At 53.2% G+C, this 21,981-nt stretch overlaps 1 protein-coding gene across 2 annotated transcripts; it reads left to right on the top strand.

Moving 5' to 3' along the window:
* Positions 1-1,626: 1,626 nt before the first annotated feature.
* SHKBP1 (SH3KBP1 binding protein 1) lies at positions 1,627-17,077 on the top strand. Of its 2 annotated transcripts, none has more exons than XM_035118520.3 (18): positions 1,627-1,815; positions 2,008-2,061; positions 2,924-2,969; positions 3,841-3,914; positions 5,053-5,111; positions 5,397-5,477; positions 5,706-5,876; positions 6,172-6,262; positions 6,388-6,578; positions 7,124-7,239; positions 8,487-8,574; positions 9,333-9,449; positions 10,998-11,168; positions 11,489-11,644; positions 11,739-11,835; positions 12,741-12,919; positions 14,577-14,709; positions 16,191-17,077. In XM_035118520.3, the coding sequence occupies exons 1-18, from the start codon at positions 1,751-1,753 to the stop codon at positions 16,567-16,569; spliced, it is 2,268 nt and encodes a 755-aa protein (XP_034974411.1). In that variant the 5' UTR covers positions 1,627-1,750; the 3' UTR covers positions 16,570-17,077. The 2 variants fall into 2 exon arrangements, with proteins under 2 accessions (XP_034974411.1, XP_034974410.1); XM_035118519.3 differs by having other exon boundaries at positions 16,188-17,077.
* Positions 17,078-21,981: the final 4,904 nt, after the last annotated feature.

Here is a 21,981-nt window from a genome sequence, read left to right as displayed (position 1 = left end):
CAGAAAAACCCACCAGGTGAAGGTCTCCGAGGAGCCCAGGATATGCCCCCTGCTCTTTACATCCACCCACCCTCCTGAAACTGACATTCGGGATTTGGGGGAACTGTAGTTCCAGAGCTACAATCCCCAGCACCCTGATTCAACTACAGCTCCCGTGGTTATTTGGGGGGGTGGGGAGTCACATGCGCCAAATGAGTCTGCTCCCCCTCCTCTCCAGGGGGAGGATCTGCTAGGCTCTCCCTAGAGTGGCTGACGGCTTTGCTTAAAAATGGAAAGTGTAATGCTGGTGGTCAACAAAAGAGGTTGAAAGACTGTCTCAAGGCAAATCTTTAAAAAATGTAGTACAGTATAAACACTGACAACTGGGAAACACTGGCCTGCGAGCGCTCCAGTTGGAGAACAGCCTTGACCAAAGGTGTCCTGGGCTTTGAAGACACTCAAACTCAGGACGCAAGGGAGAAACGTGCTAAGAGGAAGGCACGCTTGGCAAACCCTCACCGTGATCAACTCCTGCCCGGAAACCCATGTCCCCACTGTGGAAGGACGTGTGGATCCAGAATTGGCCTCCACAGTCACTTACGGACTCCCTGTTAAAACCGTGTTTATGGAAGACAATCTTACTCGGCTATGAGGGATCACCAAAGAAGAAGAAGAGTGGCTGAGGAATCCCAGCCAGATGCACGGGGTATAAATATATTAGTAGTAGTAATAGTAGTCAATCCATCAATCATTACAACTGTTATTTTTTCCCCCTGGCCTCGCCTGCTCCGGGGTGTCTATTGGGAATGGGAGGATCCATGCCTTTGGTCTCTGGGCGAAGGGCGGCATACTGTAAAGGTAAAGGTAAAGGGACCCCTGACCATTAGGTCCAGTCGTGACCGACTCTGGGGTTGCGCGCTCATCTCGCATTATTGGCCGAGGGAGCCGGCGTATAGCTTCCAGGTCATGTGGCCAGCATGACAAAGCCGCTTCTGGCAAACCAGAGCAGCACATGGAAACGCCGTTTACCTTCCCGCTGTAGCGGTTCCTATTTATCTACTTGCATTTTGACGTGCTTTCGAACTGCTAGGTTGGCAGGAGCTGGGACCAAGCAACGGGAGCTCACCCCGTCACAGGGATTCGAACCGCCGACCTTCTGATCAGCAAGCCCTAGGCTCAGTGGTTTAACCACAGCGCCATGCTAGGGAGGGGACAGATGGACGTTCCCCCTGGGAGAGAGAGGTAGACTGTCTCTGGGCCTGTGGAGGCTCGTCGCCCCTTCGAGGGGATCCTTGACCTTTGACCCCCCGAGCCACGACCCTTGACCCCGGCTCGCCCCTCTTTCACGCCCTCAAACCCAATGGAGACGCAGAGCAGGCGGGCCCTCGAGCCCGACGCCCAATCAAAGCCAAAGAAGCCCCAAGCGACGCGGCAAATAGCGAGGCGGGACGAGGGGGACCTATGAGCGGAGGCGACCGCCGTTTGTTTACGCCAAGGGCTCCGCCCCGAGGAACCTCGCCCAACCGCACGTCCACCCCCCGTGGCCAATGGCGAGAGAGGGAGGGCGGGCTTCCCCGCCGCCGGGAGCCAATGAGGCGGCCAGGACGCGGTCCGCCCAATAGCTTTCGTAGGAGGGCGGGGTCTCTGCTGCAGGAGGCGGGACTGGAAAGGGCCTGCGTCCAATGGCGTCGCGGCGGAGGCGGAGCAGCGCGCGGAAGCGGCCCTGAGCCCGGAAGGGAGCCGGTCGCGGCTTCGGCGGCGGCGGCTGGTTATGGCGGCGGCGAGTCGAGCGGGCGGAGGGGCAGAGCTCGTGCAGCTGAACGTGGGCGGCCGGAGGCGAGTGGGGGGGGGGTTGGCGTCGCCATGGACGGGGGGAGGGGGAGGCCCTCGGAAGGCCAGCCAATGCGGTAGTTCTTATGGCGCCCGCAAGGACTGGCAGCCGCTTTCCTGCCCGGTGCCGGGGGAGTCGGGGACCTTCTGCCCGGCCTGCGCTCACGGCACTTCCGCCTCCTCCTCCTTTTTCTGCAGGTTCAGCACCTCCCGCCAGACCCTCACCTGGATCCCGGATTCCTTCTTTTCCAGGTGACCAGGAGGGGGGGAGGAGAAGAGTCCCTTCGATCGTTTTTGATCATTTACACCCCTAATAATAAGAGTGGCTAGGGAAAACCAAGCCGGATGAGGGGGTAATAATAATAATAATGTATACCCCTCCCGTCCGGCTGGGTTTCCCGAGCCACTCTGGGAAGCACCCAACAGAATAAAAACAGAATAAAACATCAGTCATTAAAAACTTCCCTAAAAGGGGCTGTCTTCAGATGTCTTCTAAATGTCAGATAGTCGTTTATTCCCTTGACATCTGATAGGGCATTCCACAGGGCGGGTGCCATCACCAAGAAGGCCCTCTGCCTGGTTTCCTGTAACCTCACTTCTTGCAGTGAGGAAACCGCCAGAAGGCCCTCAGAGCTGGACCTCAGTGTCCAGAATGGATGGGGGGGGAGACGCTCCTTCAGGTCTACTGGGCCTTTAGGGCTTTAAAGGTCAGCACCAACACTTTTAATTGTGCTTGGAAACATACTGGGAGCCAATGTAGGTCTTTCAGGACTGGTGTTATATGGTCTCCGGCTGCCACTCCCAGTCACCAGTCTAGCTGCCGCATTCTGGATTAGTTGTAGTTTCACCTTCAAAGGTAGCCCCACGTAGAGTGCATTGCAGTAGTCCAAGCGGGAGCCCCATTTCTGCAGAGCTGCCTCTGAACAGCTGAGGTCCCCGGTCTCCATGGTGAGAGGAGAGGCCACATGTTCAGTGGCGACAGGGGAAGCCAGCCTGACTTGTTCGCCTGGGCCACCTTGAGCACAGGCCTTCAGGGCAGTGCTGCCTCTCCAGCCTCGCTTGTCCTGATTCAGCAGCAGCCCTGAAACCTCACCTGCATCTGTTTGACTTGCAGCCTCCTCAGCGGACGGATCTCCACCTTGAAGGATGAAACGGGCGCGGTGAGTGGCTCTGAGATCCTTTTCCTTGCTCTGTTCCTGGAGGGTGGCACACAGTGTGGCTGGAGGGGTAGCTAACCTGGTACCCTCTTGGACTGCAGCTCCCATCATCCCAGACCCCCCTAGCAAGGGGGTGATGGGAGCTGGAGTCCAATATAGAATTTTAAAGGTGGAAGGGATCCCAAAGGGTCATCTCATTTTTTTAAAAATGTCCAGTAGCACCTTAGTTGGTTTCTAAGGTGCTACTGGACATTTATTTTTACTTTTTATTTATTTAGTCTGTCGTTAGTTTAACTTTTTGAATGTCTTAAATAATAATAATAATAATAATAATAATAATAATAATAATAATAATATAATATACCCCAGCCACTCTGGGCGGCTTACAACAGAAAAATAAAATAAAATAATCTATTAAACATTAAAAGCCTCCCTAAACAGGGCTGCCTGTTAAACGATTGTTGTTCATTTTTGTCAGTGATACTTTTATTATTTTATTTTTTGGGAAACTACTTTGAGGGTTTTTTTTGACAATCAGGTGATATATAAATGTTATGAAATAAATACATAAATTGTAAGCTGACCTTGGCAGCAGACCTCAATGGCAGCAGAGGATGTCAGCTGGGATGGTGCCCTCCCTTTGCAGCACACAACCTGTTTTTTTCTGTCTGCTACGCTGGCCTTCATCCCCCTTTTCACATCAGACTCTTTGAGCAGCTTCTCTTCCCAGGGCTGCAGTCACTGCGTGCTTCAAAACCTATTGAGGGGATGTTGCATGGCAGGAGAATCCCTTGGCTTGGCCTTTTTGGGACACACTGGAAGCTGCCTTGGTGCAAGTCTTCAGCCTAACACCCCTCTGCCTCTTTCCTCCTAGATCTTCATCGACCGAGACCCCGATATCTTTGCCCCCATCCTCAACTTCCTTCGGACCAAAGAGCTTGACATCAGGTGCAGTAGGAAGACCTCAGCAGCCTTTCTAGGCTGGGCATGGAGCCGGGGGGTGGTGGAGGGGGGTCTGTGTTGGCGCTCTACTGTTCTAGCACTTTATTCTGAAATTCCTTGGGAGGCAGGTTGTGCCAGATCAGGTCAATGGCCTATCAGGTCCAGCATCCCGTTCTCACAGTGGCTGACCAGATTATTGGAGGCAAATTTTCCCTGGTGGCGGACGACAGAACCACAAGACTGATGTAAAATACTTCAACAAGAGTTTTATTATGGCTACACAAACAACAAACACAAAGCATGTGGGTGTTCTCTCTCTGCAGGCAGTTGCAAACTGCAACTTCTTCTCTCTTTATTCACATCACCAGCTGTGCCTAATTAGCCAGGAAAACCACACACAGAACTCATAGAAAATGTCCTTAAAGTTATCTGCACCCGTTTCCTGTTTCGTGACGAATGATACCTAACACAGATGCCGCTTTTGGAAAACCCACAAGCGAAATCTGAGCCCTCTCCTCCCATGAATTTGTCCAGTCCTCTTGTAAAGTCATCCAGTGTGGTGTAGTGGTTAAGAGCGGTAGGCTCGTAATCTGGGGGACCGGGTTCGCGTCCCCGCTCCTCCACATGCAGCTGCTGGGTGACCTTGGGCTAGTCACACTTCTTTGAAGGCTCTCAGCCCCACTCACCTCACAGAGTGTTTGTTGTGGGGGAGGAGGGGAAAAGGAGATTGTTAGCCGCTTTGAGACTCCTTCGGGTAGTGATAAAGCAGGATATCAAATCCAAACTCTTCTTCTTCATCCAGGCTGGTGGCCATCGCTGCCTCCTGGGGAAGAGTGTTCCGCAGTTTAACTCTGCCACATGAAAAAGGGCTTCCTTTTTTCTGTCTGAAACTCCCAGCATTCAGCTTCACTGCATGTCCAAGAGTTCTAGAGTTAGGAGCAACGGAGAACAACTTATCTGTCCCCACTTCTTCCACACCATGCGTAATCTTATAAACCTCTGTCATGCCACCTCTTTCTTGCCAGTAACAAAAAATTGCGAATGCTTCAACCTTTCTTCCTAGCTCTCAGTTTCCCTCTGGTCTTTTTGGCAAATGGGGTGGGTGTCTGAGGCTCCCTGCTGACCTCTCGTTTTGCACCTCCAGGAGGACCAACGTTTCACTGCTCCTGCACGAAGCCCAGTTCTACGGGATCACACCACTAGGTATGCACAAAGGGGGATCAGACTTGCCTGGGCAGTACGGGGTTTGTTGTTGTTTTTGCAAAGTCTGAATTTTGGGGGTGGGTGGGCCTTGCACCATGTTGTGGTCCCAATTAGTTTGGTGCCTTTGGGATTTGTCACTGCTCTCCCCTGCTTTAATTTTCTGTTCCAGCCCCGCCCCCGCTATAGAGGCATCAGGGCTGGGTGTGCAAGGGGCCTCAGTGCCCCCCAGGGTCAAAGGCCACGGTGGACCAATCTGATTCTCTTCCTTCCTCCCCTTGGGTCTAGTGCGCCGCCTGCAGTTACGTGAGGAGCTGGAGCGCTCGTCCTGCGGAAGTGTCCTTTTCAATGGCTACCTGCCACCACCAGGTAGGAGGCAGGGCACACCTGGGGAAGGGGGGGGGCTTTGCAGGACTTTGGGTTTACTTATTTACAGTGGTACCTCTAGTTGCGGACACAATCCGTTCCGGGGTGCTGTTCGCACCCCAAAAAGTTTGCAACTAGATCGGCTGTCAGGGTGGTTGCTGGCTACCTTCAAGCAACGACACTCCAAACCATCTTGTCTTTAGTGCTCACCCCTCCTCCTCTCCTTCCCAGTCTTCCCTGCCAAGCGGAGGAACCGCCACAGCGTCACGGGAGCACAGCTGGCGGCCCGCACGGGGAACCTCTCGGAGCGGGGCCTGGTGCGCCGGAGCAACACCATGCCCCCCAACCTTGGGAACGCAGGGCTCCTGGGGCGGCTGCTGGAGGAGAGGGCCTCAGCCACAGGTGCGTGCCACTCTGGGGAGATGGGGGGGAAGAAGGGACAGGGGCTGCCAGCAGGAGGGAGTTTGGGTCTGGATCTCAGATGCTGTGGGGGGGGGGGTCTCCCTTGCCCCACCCTCTGTGCTGTCAAATGGGGGCAGCAGTGGCAACAACCAGGGAGCTGCGCACCTCCCATGTTCCCACTTTAGGGGTCAGTGGATCCCTGAGTGGGTGGCATGGTCCCCTATGGGGCACTAAGAAGCAAGAAGGCAGCAGGGGTCGCTCAGTGTCTCTCTTTGTGTGCATCCCTTTCCTCCAGGAGGGACGGGTGACCCTGGCGTGGTGCGTCTGGTATGCGGGCACCACAACTGGATCGCGGTGGCCTATGCTCAATTCTTCGTCTGCTACCGGTGAGTGACCCTCTTGGTCTTGGGCCTCCCCAGCCCGGAGGATCAGCTGGATGCCCTGGGGGCCAAGAGCCCCCTTCTTCCCAGGCCCCCCCACCCCCTTCCTGACTGCTCTCTCTGCCCCATAGGATGAAAGAGACTTCTGGCTGGCAGCTGGCTTTCTGCAGCCCTCGGCTGGACTGGGTCATTGAGCGGGTGGCGCTGAATGCCCGGGTGCTTGGGGGCTCCCTGGGCGACAACGACAAGATGGTGGCGGCTGCCTCCTGCAGCGAGATCCTCCTCTGGGCTCTGCAGCCCGACGGGAACGGCACAGAGATTGGTGAGGCCTGGCAGCACCTCCGGGGGTCGCTTCAGGGTGGGAACAGCCCCTCCGATGGGCACTTAGGTCCAGTCTCCGAGAGCTTCAGCCCCCAAGCCCTGCTGTCCCCTGGCATTGTCCCAGCCCCAAGCCCAGTGGGGTCTAGCAGGTGATGTGTGGGTGGGCACTAGATGAGATGTCTTTCCCCTCCCAAACTGGATATTGATATATCATTTTCATTTAGACCATAACATTCTGTAAATCAGGGGTCGGCAAGGCTTACCGGGCATGGGCTGGATCACTCCCGCGGAGATTCTCCGTGGGCCTGACAGGCACAGCGCAACGCCAGAAATTGTGTTTGCGCATGTCCGCAGCGCCGGAAATTGCTTCTGCACATGCCCAGACACCGAAAATCGCACCTGAGCAGAAGCTATTTCTGGTGCCTGGGCATGCACGCCTCCTGCCTCTGGTCGGGGGGGGGGCACTTTTGGACTTCCCCTTTGGCCCTCTTCTCCTGGTCTGATCCTGCGGGAAAGTTCCTCAGACTCTCTCTTTTTCCCTGCTAGGTGTCTTCCACCTAGGAGTCCCCGTGGAGGGTCTGTTCTTTGTGGGCAGCCAGCTCATCGCCACCAGCCACACAGGAAAGATTGGCGTCTGGAATGCAGTCACCAAACACTGGCAGGTGGGCAGGCGGCCCGGCTCTCGGTCTCGGGGTGGCAGGGTCTGCTATGGCTGCAGAATCCCTCTCCTGGAAGCCTCCTCCAGAGCTTGTCGGCAGCATCAGGGGAGAAAAAGGAGGTTGCCGGGAGGTTGGTGGGGGCGCAGAACAGAGCCCCCCCCCGAAAGCGTCTATTGATATATTTATTTTGTGAATTGCTTCCCGTGGGAATGTTCAGGGTGGCAGGAGAGGATATATTGTTTATTAATATCCTTCCTAACTTGGGACCCAGGTGGCGCTGTGGGGGACGCAGGTGGCGCTGTGGTTAAACCACTGAGCCTAGGGCTTGCTGATCAGAAGGTCGGCGGTTCGAATCCCTGTGACGGGGTGAGCTCCTGCCAACCTAGCAGTTCGAAAGCACGTCAAAATGCAAGTAGATAAATAGGAACCGCTACAGCGGGAAGGTAAACGGCGTTTCCATGTGCTGCTCTGGTTTGTCAGAAGCGGCTTTGTCATGCTGGCCACATGACCTGGAAGCTATACGCCGGCTCCCTCGGCCAATAATGCAAGATGAGCGCGCAACCCCAGAGTCGGTCACGACTGGACCTAATGGTCAGGGGTCCCTTTACCTTTACCTAACTTGCGCTAGCAAATTCCTTTACTTAGCAGTTACATTCCCCTTTTTACATGCACAGCAGATAGCTGGTTGCAGGTTCATGTGAGCCTCTCACTATTATACAATTCAGTCTGTCTCAGATTGTCTTCTCTAGCATTACAAGGAATGTCGTACTTGACTGCCTCTCATGGATCACATCCCACATTTCCCTCATCTCATCCATAGCCTCACAGATGCATCAATGCGGCTGTCCTCCTCTGGCTTCCCGTTTGCTGCCCTCAAAATAGAATCAGAGAATTGTGGAGTTGGAAGGGGAGCCCAAGGGCCATCTAGCCCAACCCTCTGCAATGCAAGGATTGCAGCTAGAACAATCACGACAGAAGGCCACTCAACCTCTGTTTCAAGCCCTCCTGCAAAGGAGAGCCCGTTCCCTTCCCAGGTTGTCTGTTCCACTGTCAAATGGATCTCCCCAAAGTTCTTCCTAAGATTTAGTCTGAATCTCATTTCTTGCAATTAGAAGCCATTGGTTCAGGTCCCGCCCCCTGGGGCAGCAGGAAACAAGATATTTGGAGATGGCTGTTAGCTTGCTGTCTGCCTCGTGTTCACCTCCTGGTTATTTTTCTTACCGCTCTTCTTCTCCCTCCGGCCCCCACAGACTCAGGACATGGTCCCCATCAACAGCTACGACGCGGCCGGCTCCTTCTTGCTTCTGGGGTGCAACAATGGGTCCATCTACTATGTAGGTGAGTGATGGGGAGGGGGCTCCTTGGCACGGAGGTCTCCTACACCCCTTTCCAGGGCCAACAGGGAGCCTGTGCTGCTACGTGGAGGGAAAAACGAGGGCCAGGCAGACAGGGCACCCAAACTCCATGCGGTTTCCACCAAGACCACATAACACCAGTCTTGAAAGACCTACATTGGCTCCCAGGATGTTTCCAAGCACAATTCAAAGTGTTGGTGCTGACCTTGAAATCCCTAAACGGCCTCAGCCCAGTGGGGCGTCTCCACCCCCATCGTTCAGCGCCGAGGGCCTTCTGGCGGTTCCCTCAATGCAAGAAGCGAGGTTACAGGGAATCGGGCAGAGGGCCTTCTCGGTAGTGGCGCCCGCCCTGTGGAACGCCCTCCCAGCAGATGTCAAAGAAATTAACAACTATCCGACTTTTAGAAGACATCTGAAGGCAGCCCTTTTTAGGGAAGTTTTTAATGACTGATGTTTTCATTCTAGTTACAGCCGTGTTGGTCTGCCGTAGTCGAAACAAAATAAAAAAATTCCTTCCAGTAGCACCTTAGAGACCAACTAAGGTTGTTCTTGGTATGAGTGTGCATGCACACGAAAGCTCATACCAATGACAAACTTAGTCTCTAAGGTGCTACTGGAAGGAATTTTTAAATGATGTTTTAATGTATTTTTATTTTTTTGTTGGAAGCCACCCATAGTGGCTGAGGAAACCCAGCCAGATGAGTTAATTATAAATAATATTTTTTATTATTATCTGCTTAGATGTGCAGAAGTTCCCACTGCGCATGAAGGACAACGACCTCCTGGTGACGGAGCTCTATCGCGATCCCTCGGAGGATGCCATCACCGCCCTCAGTGTCTACCTGACGCCCAAGAGCAGTAAGGGGCTCTCCTCCTCTTCCTCCTCCTCCTCCCCCCCCCTCTGCCTTCAGCGCTCGGCAAGGGGGATCCAGGCAGCTAGCCCTTCTGTCCCCTTCTCCTCTACTTGCTTCAGTAATGCAGCCCTCCCATCCTAGAATCATAGAGTTGGAAGGGACCCCGAGGGTCCAACCCCCTGCAATGCAAGAATCTCAGCTAGAGCCTATAGGACAGGTGGCCATCCAACCTCTGCTTAAAAATCTCCATGGAAGCAGAGGCCACCAGCTCCCCTTCCCAAACAGCTCTGACTGTCAGGAAGTTCTTCTTAATGTTTGGTCAGATTGGACCATGTGTTTGTTCTGCCTTGCAGGGCCTTGGAGCCCCTGGGGTTCCCTTCCAACTCTGCAGTTGGAATCTGCTTCATTGCCTTTTGAATCCATGGGTTTGTTATGACCAATTAGGTTCTTTTAATCTGTTTAGGTGTTTAACGTAGATGAGACCCAGTACACTCTAGGAAGGCACAAGTAAACCTCAGACAACCAATATTGGATTTTCTCTATAATATTGCTTTATTGATTCACAAGAAATTGACATGTCAAGAAAAGGAATATGGACTCAGCCATACATCCATTCATACACCTTTCATACTCACCACTCTTCACTCTTCAATGAATTGATCAGGTTCATTAAGAGCCACGGGTGACACAGACGGCAGCGCTGTCAAATGTCTGGCACACAACTTAGGCTGGAGGGCTTTGCCATATATCCACCTTATTGTTCATCTGATGCTTGGCATTACACAACTCCTTACTCCTTGTTTTTGGCATCTCATATCCTTGTCCTTGGCATCATCCCACAACTCTTATCTTACCAGCACCGAGGGCCTTCTGGCAGTTCCCTCATTGTGAGAAGTGAGGTTACAGGGAACCAGACAAGAGGGCCTTCTCAGTGGTGGCGCCCATCCTGTGGAACGCCCTCCCATCAGATATCAAGGAAGTAAGCAGCTGTCCTATTTTTAAAAGACATCTGAAGGCAGCCCTGTTTAGGGAAGTTTTTAATAGTTAATGCTGTATTGTTTTTAACACTCGATTGGGAGCCGCCCAGAGTGGCTGGGGAAACTCAGTCAGATGGGCGGGGTATAAATAATATATTATTATTATTATTATTATTATTAATTATACCTCGAAGGTCATGTTGTGTAGCCCATCTCCACGCCTCCTTGTGTGTGCCATACAAACTATACCATTCGTCACAGGTTCAAGTCCTGCCCTCCGGAGAAGGAGGAAGCAATATTGTTCTGTGTGACAGCCCTTCAGATACATCAGACTCTCCTTTTCCAGGCTAAGCATCCCCAACACCCTTAGCTGTTCCTCTGAAGGCTTCCAAACCCTCCCTGCGTTGTGTCCTGGAGAAGACCTGGGAGTCCTGGATCCCCTGCCCCACTCCATCCAGCAAAGCCCCCCCCAGTTGCAACCTGGTGGGGGTCCCCCTCCGGGTCCCCGTCCTCCATGGGCCGCCATGAGCCACAGAGTTCGGGTGACCCCCCGGGGGCGCTTTCTTGTCTCCCAGGCAACAGCGGCAACTGGATTGAGATTGCCTATGGCACCAGCTCCGGCACGGTCCGCGTCATCGTCCAGCACCCAGAGACAGTCAGCTCAGGGCCCCAGCTCTTCCAGACCTTTGCTGTCCACCGCAGTCCCGTCACGAAGGTGATGCTCTCCGAGAGACACCTCATCTCAGGTACCTCATGCTTGCAGGTGTCCCCTAATGACCCCCTGGTTGACCATTGTGGGAACAGGACGCCGGACTAGAAGGGCCCCCTTTGGCCGGATCCAGCAGGCGGGCCCTTCTTACGTTCCGATAAAACCTCCAGATCCAGAGGCAGCCTATCTGGATTCCGAGGTTCTATTAGGTATTTAGCCACTGCGAGGACAGGAACGCTGGACTGGATGGGCCGCTGGCCTGATCCAGCAGGCTCCTCTTACGGTCTCACAGAAAGGGCTCCCTGCAGCCTCGAAAGGCCTCCTTCCCCCCTCCACCTCTCCCTCTCTCCTTCCCAGTATGCGCTGACAACAACCACGTCCGCACGTGGACCGTGACCCGGTTCCGCGGGATGATCTCCACGCAGCCTGGCTCCACCCCACTGGCCTCCTTCAAGATCCTCGCCCTGGAGTCAGTGGACGGGCACGGGGGCTGCAGTGCCGGCACCGACATTGGCAAGTGGGGGCTGGCTGAGGGGAGGGAGGGTTGGGCCCGAGGGGGCTCCCCGCCATCGCCAGGCCTGTGACCCCCCTCCCCTCCCTCTCGCAGGCCCCTTTGGGGAGCGGGACGACCAGCAGGTCTTCCTCCAGAGGGTGGTGCCAGATGCCAGCAAGCTCTACGTGCGACTCTCCTCCACGGGCAAAAGGTGGGTCAGGGGAAGCCCTCCTTGGCGCAGCAGTGCAGGGATAACCTGCAGAACTTCCTCCCACAAGAGGCAGGAACCAACCAGGGTGGCGTGGGAAGAGGGCTGGACAGATTCACAGAGAAGGAGAGGGCTATCGAGGGCTACTAGCCGGGACGGCTCTGCGGTCAGAGGCAGGGATGCTTCTGAATCGTAGTTGCTGCAAAGTGCAGGAGGGGAGAGGGATACTCTTGTGCTCAGATCCCATGAGACAGAAGGACTGTTTTGTGGGGGGTGGGGGGGGGGACTCCCTGGTCCTGAATGGGGCAAGTGTGCCCCTGAAGGACCAGGTGTGCAGCCTGGGAGTCATTTTGGACTCAGCCCAGTACACCTGAAGGAGCATCTCTACCCCAACATTCTGCCTGGACGCTGAGGTCTAGCTCCGAGGGCCTTCTGGCGGTTCCCTCACTGTGAGAAGGGAGGTTAAGGCAGAGGGCCTTCTCGGTGGTGGCGCCCACCCTGTGGAACGCCCTCCCATCAGATGTCAAAGAAATAAGCAACTATCTGACTTTTAGAAGACATCTGAAGGCAGCCCTTTTTAGGGAAGTTTTTAATGTTTGATGAATTATTGTATTTTAATAGTCGGTTGGGAGCCACCCAGAGTGGCTGGGGAAACCCAGCCAGATGGACGGGGTATAAACAATAAATTGTTGTTGTTGTTGTAGTTATTGTTATGAGGGTCTTCTGGTTGGTCTCTTTGAGAACAGGATGCTGGCCTAGATGAGCCAGACTCTTCCTCTGTTCTTATGGAACCTCCAGGTCCAGAGGCAGTCTACCTGGATTCCTAGGTTCTCGGGGGTGCTTGGAGGCCGGACTGGATGACCCCCTTTGTCCCTGACCCCCCTTCTCCTCTCCCCTGCCCTCCGCAGGATCTGCGAGGTGCGCTCTGTTGACGGGTCCCCCATCACGGCCTTCGCGGTGCAGGAGTGCGAGGGCTCCAGCCGCATCGGCTCCCGCCCCCGCCGCTACCTCTTCACCGGCCACACCAACGGCAGCCTGCAGATGTGGGACCTCACCACTGCCATGGAGGTGGTGGGCCAGCCGGCAGGTGAGCCTGGCAGGGCAGGGGGCAGCAGGGGCAGCCGGGCTGGTCATCCCCCCCACAGGAGGGCACACTGGCCCAGGAGCTGCCTTGGTCCAGGGGAATTAACTGAAGAGCCACGTAGGGGTCTGGAGGCCGCGGGGAGGCCAGGTGCCATGGCCGGATTGTGCCAGGCAGTGTAAGGCACTTAGATTCTGGCCCTCTCTTGCTCCCTCTCTGGGCTGTGGCTTTTCTTGTAGAGTTTGAAGAGGCAATGCAAGGGGCACAGCTCTAGAATCCCTGACAGGCGGCTGCCCAACTTCCAAGGAGAGTCCACCATGCCCGGGGGGCACACACAGCCCCCGGAATGAGACGGACGTCTCCGGGCGTCTACCTGATGAAGCGCAGCCTGGGACGTTCACAAATCAGTCCCGGTGCGCACCAGCAACACATATCAAAAGGCGTGTGCCGACTCACTCAGCAGAGCATAGCAGAAACAATCATGGAGCGTGATTTATTAAGCAATCTATACAGGACAAAGCAACCATGGCATCCTCTCACTTCTCCAAGAGAGAGAGAGAGTAAAGAAAAGTACAAAAGTACAGCACAGCGGAAGAGAGATAAGACTGGCTTCTGTTCTCCCATTTTCCAAGCCTAGAAAGTAAACAGATGTCATGTAACAATCACACATCCAGCAACGGAGGAGTGAAATGCTAACATTCCCGAGATCACAGTCATGTAATTGTCTTCTTTGGCGATCCCTCGTAGCCGAGTAAGATTGTCTTCCATGAACATGGTCTTAACAATGGGTCTGTAAGTGACTGTGGAGGCCAATTCTGGATCCACACGTCCTTCCACAGTTGGGACATTGGTTTCCAGGCAGGAGTTGATCACGGTGTGGATTTGCCAAGCGTGCCTTCCTCTTAGCACGTTTCTCCCTTTCGTCCTGAGTTCGAGTGTCTTCAAAGCCCATGACACGTTTGGTAAAGGCTGTTCTCCAACTGGAGCGCTCGCAGGCCAGTGTTTCCCAGTTGTCAGTGTTTATACTACCTTTTTTAAGATTTGCCTTGAGACAGTCTTTAAACCTCTTTTGTTGACCACCAGGATTACGCTTTCCATTTTTAAGTTTGGAATAGAGTAGTTGCTTTGGAAGACGATAATCAGGCATCCGCATAACATGACCAGTCCAACGAAGTTGATGTTGTAGAGTTGGAAGGGACCCCCAGGGGTCATCTTGTTCTGCCCCCTGCAATGGAGAAATCTCCACTCAAGCATCCAGGACAGATGACCGTCCGACCTCTGCTTATAAACCTCCAAGGAAGGAGAGGCCGCCACCTCCCGAGGGAGACCGTTCCACCGCCGAACTGCTCTTTCCCTCAGAAAGTTCTTCCTGATGTTGAACCAGAATCTCCTTCCCTGTGACTCTTGAAGCCATGGGTTCGAGTCCTCCCCTCCAGAGCAGGAGGAAACCAGCTTGTTCCCTCTTCTGTGGGGATCTCCTCTCAGTCTCCTCTCCTCTTTTCCAGGCTAAACCCACCCACCTGCTTCAGCCGTTCCTCCCCAGGGTTAGTTTCCTACAGTGGCTGTGCCACACATCAACCCTTGGCACAGTCAGGCTGTTCACTTGCTGTGCCAATAAATTCCTCCTTCCATCTCTCCCCCCCCTTTTTCCTGCCTTCCTCAGACGCGGGCGGTCTCTCGGAGGAGGAACTTCTGCAGGAACTGGAGCAGTGTGACTTGGCTCTCTCACACTCCCTCGAGGCGAACCCGGCCAGGCCTTTCGCTCCCGCCAGCACTCCTTGGACTGCCAGCACCAGGTAGAGATTAGCAAAGGCATGCCTCTGCATGGAGGAAGGCGAGGGAGGGAGGGCTGAGAAAGCCGATCCCCAGCCAAACTTCCTTGTCGAGGGCTCACAATTCCAGGCTAGCAGCTCTTCCCGAGGGGCAGTGGAGGGCAGTTGCACTCCCGTGGGTCATGCGCTCTCCGTGGCATCGTTAAACCATGGAACTCCCTTCCACCGGAGGCAGTGGCAGCCACCAGCCTGGAGGGCTTCGAAAGAGGGTTGCACAAATTCATGGAGGGGGAGAGGGCAAAGGGCGGCTTTGAGCCAGGATGGATGGCTGTGCTGTGCCTCTTCTGACTGCCAGTTGCTGGAAACCTCAGGAGGGAAGAGGGCTCTGGTGTCTAGGTTTCCATTAATGGGCATCTGGTTGGCAGAGGCATACCCGGCTCCCTTGCCCCCTTGGCAAGGAGATGTCTCGGCGCCTCTCAAGCCAGGAGAGACCATGGAGAGGAAACTCAACCAGTTTGCTTTGAGTGGGCTTGGCGAGCCTGACCACCCCCTTGGTGTGCCCCTGCTTGCTGGCCACAGGGAGCACAGGATGCTGGACCCAATGGGCTCCCTTTGGCCTGATCCAGCTGCCAGGCTCTTCCTATGGAGGCCTATCGTGATAGCAGATCCTCCATTGCCCAGGAACAGCCTACCTCTGAATACCAGATAATGGGGAACAGTAGGGGAATACTTTCGCACTCGGGTCCTGCTTGGGGTTTTCTCTTGGAGGTGTCTGGTTGTGAGAAGAGGAGGCTGGGCGAGATGGGCCCTCGGCCTGATCCTGCAGCCAGGCCCTTCTTGCGCCCTCAGGGGACTCAGATTATATGGGCACAGATTATATCTATATAAGGTTCATTAATTTTTTCAAATATTTTTACAAGAACCTTCAAATCAAATAAGTTGACTTCCCATCCTTACTTCCACTGTGTTTATACTCAAAACTTTTTTACTGCATTATTTATTACAATTATTTTGTCGTTTTTCTTCCGCTGCTTTTATCTCAATTCCTGCCCACGATTTCATTTGGCAGTAATATTTTTTTCAAAATAGTCCACAGAAGGCCTCCATTCTTCTATAAAAAGTTCCTCACTTTGTTCTCTTAATTTCACTGTCAGCTTTGCCATTTCTGCAGAGTCCGTTACTTTCAGAAGCCCCCCTTCCTTTGTTGCAACCTTTTCTTCTTTCCATTTCTGCACTTACGATATTCCAGCTGCTGTTGCCACATATATAAATAGTTTCGTCCTCTTCTTTGGAGCTTCTGGTCTTCGGGGAACAGCCCATTTTAACGTCTTCTTCATTTCATTCCACAGCAAAATAAAAAAATCCCTTCCAGCAGCACCTTAAAGACCAACTAAGTTTTTTATTTTGGTATGAGCTTTCGTGTGCATGCGCACTTCTTCAGATACACTGAAATAGAAGTCCAGAGCATTCACCATAACCTGCCTGTGCTTCTTCTTCCCCAGCAGCCTCCAGTGCCAAGACTCGGACGGCCCCCGCGACAAGGCAGCCAGGGGCTCCCTGGCCCCCGCCTGCCGCTTCAGCCGCGAGAACCAGCCCCCCCTGGACTCCCCCCACCTGCAGCACGGAGACCCGGACCGCCGGCGCCTGGGCGGGAACTTTGTGGAGCGCTGCCAGGAACTTGCCCGCTCCTCTGGGCTGGCCCAGCCTGACCCCCGGTGGGTTGCCAGCAGCTACCCCAGGGAGCAGCAGCAGGGTGCCAAGGCCAGGCGGGGCGGCGGGGGGGCCACGGCGGCTCCGAGACCTCCCAGCCCAAGCCCCTCATCCAGCGAACCCCCCCTCCCACTGGCCCCGTCCAAAGTGCGGCTCAACGAGACCTCCTTCTGACCCTCCGCAAAAGGAGGCGTCTCTCTGACCAAAGACCCCCCCCCATGCAGCCGGGGGGGGCAGCCTTTGCTTCCGGCCTCCTGCGCCGCCGTGGGGAGGAGTGCAGGGCTGGCCCCTGAGCCCTCCTCTTCCTCCTGCCCCCCCAAAACGCTTGCACCTCCCTCCCCAAGTGACTTCCAGTCCTCTCAGGGTCTCCTTGCCCCTTCCCCCTCCCCCCCCCCCCGGCGCTGGGCGCTTTTCTCCCCAGCAAGGGATTTTGCACAGGTCTACAGCAGCATCCATGGGGGGGCCCTTCTCCTCCTCCATGGGGAAGGCCCAGTGGGTGGGTGGGTGGGTGCCGGTTGTCTCCCTCCCCCTGCCCCCACTGACAAGCCAAAGCTCAATAATGCCTCTCTTTTTTTTGTATCAGTCTGAGACTGGCCATGCAATAAAATGTGGAAGGCTGCCTCTGGGGGTGTCTTGGGGGTGGGCAGGAGAAAGGAAGAAGAAATAAAAGAAAAAGAAGGAATTCCAGCTTCAGAATACCTCCTTGTTTATTGTTACATTCATAGCAGGCAGAGGGCCTTCTCGGTGGTGGCGCCCACCCTGTGGAACGCCCTCCCACCAGATGTCAAGGAAATAAACAACTATCTGACTTTTAGAAGACATCTGAAGGCAGCCCTGTTTAGGGAAGTTCTCAATGTTGGATGTTTTATCATGTTTTATCATGTTTTGGGAGCCGCCCAGAGTGGCTGGGGAGGGCCGGCCAGATGGGCGGGGTATAAGTAATAAACTATTGCTATTATTTTATTATACCCCACCTTTTCCTCCAATGGGGCGCACATGATTCTCTCCCCTTCCTCCTTGAATCCCCACTTCAACCCTGCAAGGTAGGCTAGGCTGAGGCAAGACAGCAGCTGTCCCCCAAGGTCACCCAGGTGTTTGGCTGAAGGGCTAGATTTGAACCCTGGTCCCCCAAGGGCCTGGCCTGGCACACTAACCACTACACACAGAGGAACAACAAGCCCTGTGGAGCTGCTGTGAGGTCACAGAAGCACGTTGTCCTTGGCTTCAGCATGTTGAGATGGGCATGTGCAAGTCCTAGGCATGTGGGGCAGGATGAGGGGGCAGAAGGACACTCAGAGCTGAACGGGGTGTCTGCAGTGGAAGAGAGCACAAGCCCCTGGGGGCTTAGCGGGGAAGTCCAGGGAGAAAAGGCTGGAGCCCTTCACACAGTGCATGAATGAATCAATGAATCAATGAATGAATGAATATCTGTTTGCATCAGCCATAGCAATAAAACAACAATACGATATACAAAGAATAGAAATAAAAAGTCAGTTATATAAAATACTTTTTAGGGTTTTGAGTCAATAGTCAAATAGTGGATCTTATTCTGATTGCCCCAGCTAAAAACCTTGCCACCTTTGCTGTCACCTGCTCATCTTGATCTGCCAAGAGAAAGGACACTGGGGCAGTGGCTGGACAATAAAAGAGGGGTGATGACCTCATTCCTCAAGTCTTTATCAAGAGTGCAAGCCAGAAGGGCATGCGCCACCGATTCGGGACTGCCATCTCCACCGGGACAGAAGTGTTTTTTGTGTGGAATCTGTTGGAATTGTCCCTCAAGTCCAGCCAAGGGCAATACATTCAATCTTGCAAGAGTAAAAGTGCATCTGTATTTTAGGATTGCTTGGTTATCAAGATAGGGTGCCTAAGAAAGGTGGAAGGTGGACAATAGCAATACCATGGGTAGAATTTCCTTATTGTGACCAAAGTTGTTCTGGCACTCAATATCATTTAAAAGGGTAAAGGTAAAGGGACCCCTGACCATTAGGTCCAGTCATTTACCTTCCCACCGGAGCGGTACCCGTTTATCTACTTGCGCTCTGGTTTAACCCACAGTGCCACCTGCATCTCCACATTTAGGGGCACTGACAAATTGGATATCATTTAGGCACTGACAAACTAAGACTGTTTGCTTTACTAAAACCCAAAGCAAGTAGCTGTTGTGATAAACTGCAAGATTGAAAAAAAACAAAAAAAAACATTCCAGCAGCACCTTAGAGACGAACTAAGTTTGTCATAGGTATGGGCTTTTGTGTGCATGCACACTTCTTCAGATATCTGAAGAAGTGTGCATGAACACGAAAGCTCATACCTATGACAAACTTGGTCTCTAAGGTGCTACTGGAAGGATTTTTTTTTTTAAATTGACTACGTCAGACCAACACGGCTACCTACCTGCAAGACTGAAGTTTTTGATAGACAATTTTAGTCCAGGCACTCTTGTGACAATCTTGCATGGTTAAACTGTGGAACTCTCTCCCGCTGGAGGCAGTGAGGTCTGTCTGCCTGGATGCCTTTGAAAGAGGATTAGATCAATTCCTGGAGGAGGAGACGGTCCATGGCCAGCCTCTGCCTCCACAGCTCTGCATCCGAATCAGGCCAGTTGCTGGAGTCTGCAAGAGGAGAAGGGGGCGCTTGGGCGTGGAGGTTTCCCATTGGGGGCGCCTGGTTGGCTGGGGGGGGGGGATGGCTCTGGGTTCGATGAGCTCCTCACAGTCCTCGGAGGAGGGGGGTTCCTTCCCAGACAGCTTCCATGCTCTCTCCCATCACATTTCAGTGCAATTGGGGAAGACCAGACCAGACCTTTCTTGCCCATCCTGCCTGCTTGGCGTGATGCTGAGCGTGGGGGGCTGCGAAGGGACCGGTATATTTCCCCGGTTTCAGTTTTCCGTGTGAGAGTGGCGCCTGCCTTGGAGCTGGGGCGGGCGGGAGGGCTACCACAGCCCAGGGCGGGCAGGGGACCCCTTCTCGCAGCCCCCCAGCCCCACCAAGAAGACCGACTGGCTTATGTAAGCGTCTGCCTGTGACTCAACCTCGCCGCCGCTGCTCCTCCTGTCCCCACCCTGCTGCACCCGCTAGGCTCCGCTCCCTCCCCACCTCGGAGGCTTATGTAATTCCGGCAGAATGGCCGCGGCTGGCCTGGGGGCAGCGAAGTCCAGTGGTTGCAGCTGCAGGGAGAGATCTCGCCGCCTCCGGCTCTGCCTCCACCCCGCTGGCCCTCTGGCATCCAGAGAGCAGCCCCCCCACCCGGGACCCCTACATGCCGGGCTCCCTCCTCGCAGCATTTCTGCGATTCCTCCCTCTCCTCCCCACCCCTCCCCGCGCGTGTGTAAGAGAGGGAGGGGCATGAGTGGCATCTGCAGAGTTAACTGGGCTGCCTTAAATCCTCCTCCCTCCTCTCTCTCTCTCTCTCTCTCTCTCTCTCTCTCTCTCTCTCTCTCTCTCTCTCTCTGTCTCTGTCTCTCTCTCTCTCTCTCTCTCTCGGACCTATCCAATACTGGCTCAGCTCAGGAGCACAGTAGTAAACAGCAGAGTCCCTGACCATGTGCAGAGTGCCTTTACTCTTATCGCTGAGCAGGGGCGGATTTAGGTTTAATGAGGCCCTAAGCAACTGAAGGGAATGGGGCCCTTTCTATGTCCAGCTGTCCTTTGTCAACAACAAATGGTCGCTGTTTTTTGTGTTGAATATATGCTATATATTCATGGATCAATGCCTTGTCGTGGCGAAGGGGCTTGAATAACTCGGAGAAGCTATGAGCTATGCCATGCAGGGCCACCCAAGATGGACAGGTCATAGTGGAGAGTTTTGACTAAACGTGATCCACCTGGAGAAGGAACTGGCAAGCCACTCCAGTATCCCTGCCAAGAAAACTCCATGGACAAAGACAACAGGCATATAAAAGTTATGACGCTGGAAGATGAGCCCCTCAGGTCGGAAGGCGTCCAACATGCTACTGAGGAAGAGCGGAGGACAAGTACAAGTAGATTCAGAGCTGATGAAGCGGCTGGGCCAAAGCCGAAAGGATGCTCAGTTGCGGATATGCCTGGAAGCGAAAGGAAAGTCCGATGCTGTAAAGAAAAATATTGCATAGGAACCTGGAATGTAAGAACCATGAGTGGAGGTAAGCTGGATGTGGTCAAAAATGAGATGACAAGAATAAATATCGACATCCTGGGCATCAGTGAACTAAAATGGAAGGGAATGGGCGAATTCAGTTCGGGTGACTATCATATCTACTACTGTGTGCAAGAATCCTGTAGCAGAAATGGAGTGGCCCTCATAGTCAACAAAAGAGTGGCAAAAGCTGTAATGGGATGCAATCTCAAAAATGACAGAATGATCTCGATACGAATCCAAGGCAGACCTTTTAACATCACAGTAATCCAAGTTTATGCACCAACTACCGGTGCTGAAGAAAGTGAAATTGACCAGTTCTATGAAGACCTACAACAACTTCTAGAAATGACACCAAAGAAGGATGTTCTTCTCATTACAGGGGATTGGAATGCTAAAGTAGGGAATCAAGAGATAAAAGGAACAACTGGCAAGTTTGGCCTTGGAGTTCAAAATGAAGCAGGGCAAAGGCTAATAGAGTTCTGTCAAGAGAACAAGCTGGTCATCACAAACACTCTCTTCCAACAACACAAGAGACGACTCTACACATGGATATCACCAAATGGGCAGCATCGAAATCAGATTGATTATATTCTCTGCAGCCAAAGATGGAGAAGCTCTATACAGTCAGCAAAAACAAGACCTGGAGCTGACTGTAACTCAGATCATCAGCTTCTTATAGCAAAATTCCAGCTTAAACTGAAGAAAGTAGGAAAAAGCACTGGGCTAGTAAGATACAATCTGAATCAAATCCCTTATGAATACACAGTGGAAGTGAGGAACAGGTTTAAGGATTTAGATTTGGTGGACAGAGTGCCTGAAGAACTATGGATGGAGGCTCGTAACATTATACAGGAGGCAGCAACGAAAACCATCCCAAGGAAAAGGAAATGCAAGAAAGCAAAATGGCTATCCAACGAGGCCTTACAAATAGCGGAGGAGAGGAGGCAAGCAAAATGCAAGGGAGATAGGGAACGATACAGGAAACTGAATGCAGATTTCCAAAAAACAGCAAGGAGAGACAAGAGGGTCTTCTTAAATGAGCAATGCAAAGAAATAGAGGAAAACAATAGAATGGGGAAAACCAGAGATCTGTTCAAGAAAATTGGAGATATGAAAGGAACATTTCGTACAAAGATTACCATAATCAAGGACAAAAGTGGTAAGGACCTAACAGAAGCAGAAGACATCAAGAAGAGGTGGCAGGAATACACAGAGGAATTATACCAGAAAGATATGGAGGTCTCGTACACCCCAGGTAGTGTGGTTGCTGACCTTGAGCCAGACATCTTGGAGAGTGAAGTCAAATGGGCCTTAGAAAGCACTGCTAATAACAAGGCCAGTGGAAGTGATGATATTCCAGCTGAACTATTTAAAATTTTAAAAGATGATGCTGTTAAGGTGCTACACCCAATATGCCAGCAAGTTTGGAAAACTCAGCAATGGCCAGAGGATTGGAGAAGATCAGT

Source organism: Zootoca vivipara, chromosome 6 (assembly GCF_965207765.1).
Source record: "Zootoca vivipara chromosome 6, rZooViv2.hap1.1, whole genome shotgun sequence".
NCBI classification, from domain to species: domain Eukaryota; kingdom Metazoa; phylum Chordata; class Lepidosauria; order Squamata; family Lacertidae; genus Zootoca; species Zootoca vivipara.
The sequence above is the reverse complement of the archived record's forward strand: the minus strand, read 5'-3'. Positions and strand labels throughout refer to the sequence as shown.

Bases quoted from the DNA above. Each gene is read 5' to 3' on its own strand.
- SHKBP1 (XM_035118519.3), top strand. From the start codon at position 1,751: ATGGCGGCGGCGAGTCGAGCGGGCGGAGGGGCAGAGCTCGTGCAGCTG. The intron at 2,062-2,923 runs GTGACCAGGAGG...TTTGACTTGCAG, and splicing joins CCGGATTCCTTCTTTTCCAG to CCTCCTCAGCGGACGGATCT. The intron at 2,970-3,840 runs GTGAGTGGCTCT...CTTTCCTCCTAG, and splicing joins TGAAGGATGAAACGGGCGCG to ATCTTCATCGACCGAGACCC.